General features: G+C 51.8%; 1 protein-coding gene across 1 annotated transcript; it reads left to right on the top strand.

The window, feature by feature from the left end:
- Nucleotides 1-352: 352 nt before the first annotated feature.
- FTJAE_11249 (esterase) lies at nucleotides 353-2,755 on the top strand (the record flags this gene model as incomplete). The annotated part of the gene is made up of 1 exon (XM_037344172.1): nucleotides 353-2,755. One exon carries the CDS (start codon nucleotides 353-355, stop codon nucleotides 2,753-2,755), a length of 2,403 nt encoding a protein of 800 aa, XP_037201681.1.
- Between the last annotated feature and the right edge of the window lie 659 nt (nucleotides 2,756-3,414).

Genomic DNA, 3,414 nt, shown 5'->3' with positions numbered 1-3,414 from the left:
CCGGCCTTCCCGGATCAGCACACACAGCCGCATTGCTGGACAGATTGAGTGATTCCTTTCTGATTTCTCTTTGGCCTAGCTCCACCGTCTGCCTTATCCGTCTCGTCTCTGTGATTTGGCTCAGGCCGAGGAACAAACAAGAATCGCACAGCTGCCATGCCTGATAATTCTTCGCTTTACCTTCCTTAAATAATCTCTTCTCCAAGTGTCACGTCTTGCCGGCTACGCCGCCTGTTCAACATAGACACAGACTTCGGTCCTTTTCACAAAACCCGTCGTTCAACCCAAACTCCCGTTTTGTGCTCTGGTGGTATCAGGCTGAGGGTTGTAATTGGGCTCAATCAAGTGAGCCATGGCAACGAAACCGACGAATGAAGCTCTACCTGATTTTCCAAGTCCAGATATTCCGGATGACGATGACTCAATCATTTGCAATCAAGATGAGGCTGAGGCAATATTGCAACCTGCTCTTAGTGATGCTGCTAGACATTTGACCTCACAAAACACGCCGGCCATCGAGAAAGCCTTAGCACTAGACAAAAGTCGAGCCGGATTGTTCGATGTGCCCATCGATAAACGCGGTGACACAAGCCCTGATCTTTCATCTTCGCCCGAGACAACACCCCAGGTACCACAGATTGCTGCCTCAGAGAGGCCATCCGCAAAACTATCTCCCACTCAGCAGTACCGAAATGCCTTGCCTTCACCCTGGCAGGCTCAGCCGAAGCCTACAACCAAAGGTTCCACAAGCAGACCATCAGGAAGTATTCTGGGAAATGCCTTGGCTCCAGCTCGAAATCGTTCCAGGTCGGCAGGCCAAGAAGCACTAAGGAGACTGCAGAAGGCATGGCCTTCTCTTAGCCCTCCGACGCATCTGCTACCCTCGATGTCAAACTCGTTCTTTTCCAGCTCGAACGACAAGGCCAGCACCAGTACGTCAGGTGTCCCGAGTCACTCATCACCAGAAACCCGCCAGCATTCGCCTCATATTCCTTCTAATGCGCTTGGTGTCTCTCAAGTGAGGCCTAGTCCGTCTCCGCAACAGGCTCGAGGGCTCGCTTCTGCTCCTCGTAATCCTAACCCAGCCTCTTCCTCTGTACGACCCAGGGTTCTTCGACGGGTCACTTCTGATGAGAGTCACTTATATCACAGCCTTTCTCGCACTTCTTCTCTCGGTGACGATGAACAATTCCAGGATGTTCGTGAAATGGTCAATATTCGGTTCATGGCCTTGAAAGACAGCCTACCTGACGTTCCAAACTTCAAGATGCCTAGCCTGCCCAAGCTTTACAGCCAAGCACGGAAGTCAACTCATTCACTCGGCGCATTCCACTCACCCGAGCCGTCACCAACTCGCGCTCAGCCCCCCAAGGACTTTGATGTCAGCTCAAAGGATGGATCTGCCGTTCTCGATCGCGTCCTGGAGTTTCTGACTGGAGACTTGGTGATCATGGGCGGATACCGTGGTTCCGTCTTGCGATCTGCCGAGCCACCTCACCAACAAGTCTGGGCCCCTGTGAAACTCGGCCTCAACATGCGAAAGGTCAATCTAGAGGTTGGCTTAGAGGATGAGGACGAGGAAAGAATGGAAGAGACTATTAAGCCTGACGGTATGCTGAAACATATCGGCCCCGTCGACGTCTCTCGAAAGTTTATCAAAAGATTGCGCTCGTGCGATAATGCTCGATCGGGAAAGCTGCGAATTTGGGACTATGGTTATGACTGGCGCCTGAGCCCGCATTTACTGTCTCGTAAATTACAAGAATACCTCCAAAAACTCCCTTCAAACCAAGAAGGGACACCGGCTGGATCTCGTGGAGCTCTTGTCATATCTCACAGCTTGGGTGGTATCATCACACGACATGCTGTCAACCAGAGACCTGATCTCTTCTCAGGGGTCTTGTACTGCGGCACACCGCAACGTTGCATCAATATCCTGAATCCTCTTCGCCATGGTGATGTAGTTCTCCTGAATGAGAAGCTTCTCACAGCAAGCGTCAATTTCAGCATGCGGACGTCCTTCGTCTTTCTGCCTGAGGATGGTTTTTGCTTTGTGGATAAGAATACAGGAGAAGAGTATCCTATCGACTTTTACGATCCTCAGGAATGGGTCAGGTGGCATCTGAGCCCGTGTATGCAGCCGGCTTTGCCGCCTCGCAACCGTCCTCAGTCATCTTCCTTCTCGTCCTTCCTCCCAAACTCTCTTCGGACTCGTGCTGACAGTAAGAGCGAGAAGTGGCCGCCTTCGCCAACGGCGGCTGCCCGAGATCACAACCCTATCGCGCCCCAGCTCAATGGAAGTGGTGCAAATGTGGAAGAATCAAAGCCTTCGGACCTGCAGCATAAGCGCTACTTGGACTATCTCACCCGAACACTTGCAGCGACTCGCAAGTTTCGCTCAGAATTGGCCCACTCGCCAAGGCACCAGGAAGCCAACGCCTATCCTCCTCACGCTGTATTATATGGCAAAAGTATTCCCACGGTGTACGCAGCCCAGGTCACTGGTCGCGAGGGTATATGCTATTCTGATGCATACGACGACCTTCTCTTCCGACCAGGCGATGGCGTTGTCTTAGCCAAGGAAGCCATGCTTCCGGAAGGGTACTCCATTGCTCGCGGCGGTCGTGTCTGTACCGAGCGCGGCCACATCACAATGCTCGGCGATCTGCCGGCTATGGGAAAGGCACTCGAAGCACTTGTTAGGGGCAGGCGGAAGGGCATCGGCATGGGCACTGGCTGTGACGAGGCAAAATAGACGGGTTCCGGCCGTGTCGGGGTAACACTGCGCAACACCATGCCGTCACTCGGCAACACGATACGGCACCGGAAGGAGTCGCCGCCACCACCGAATACGGATGGGTATACGATACCGCAGAGGAGGCTGCGAGTCAGCGTTGGTACCTAGAGACGGAGGGATCGCATCTGTGCTAAACGAACGAATGAACGAATCACGAATGTTGAAGGATTTGATAGATATGTTTGTTATACATGCATTATTGTACTAGCGTTTGATTGCCTCATCGTTCTATAGCATAGCTTTTGTATGAATATTAGCACACGAAAACATTGATGCGGGCAGTATTCGAATTAAATTCCACCATTGAAGTCTAACACGCATGACGCCGCGAGTCTTTGCAAACATGGTCCACAACCCCCCTTTAAGTGAACTAGATCCTTTCAAAATGACCCTTTTGTGACCTGATAGTTCACAGCACACAGCACCGATGATGAAATCCTATGCAACTTCCAGAATGAAGACAATGTGGGATTGTTTAGCGGTGCTGTTTTTCCCGCCCGAAGCACTTGTCCCAAATGTGAAAATGAAGATGGATGGGTATAAAGTAAAAAGCAGTCGCTGTCTTGGCCTATAAGCAGATGCGATGCCGAGCTGAGCTGAGCTGAGCTGAGCTGGGC

This window comes from Fusarium tjaetaba (assembly GCF_013396195.1).
Source record: "Fusarium tjaetaba strain NRRL 66243 chromosome Unknown NRRL66243_c0000277, whole genome shotgun sequence".
Classification (NCBI taxonomy): domain Eukaryota; kingdom Fungi; phylum Ascomycota; class Sordariomycetes; order Hypocreales; family Nectriaceae; genus Fusarium; species Fusarium tjaetaba.
Note: the sequence above shows the minus strand (reverse complement) of the source record. Positions and strands in the feature narration are given on the sequence as shown.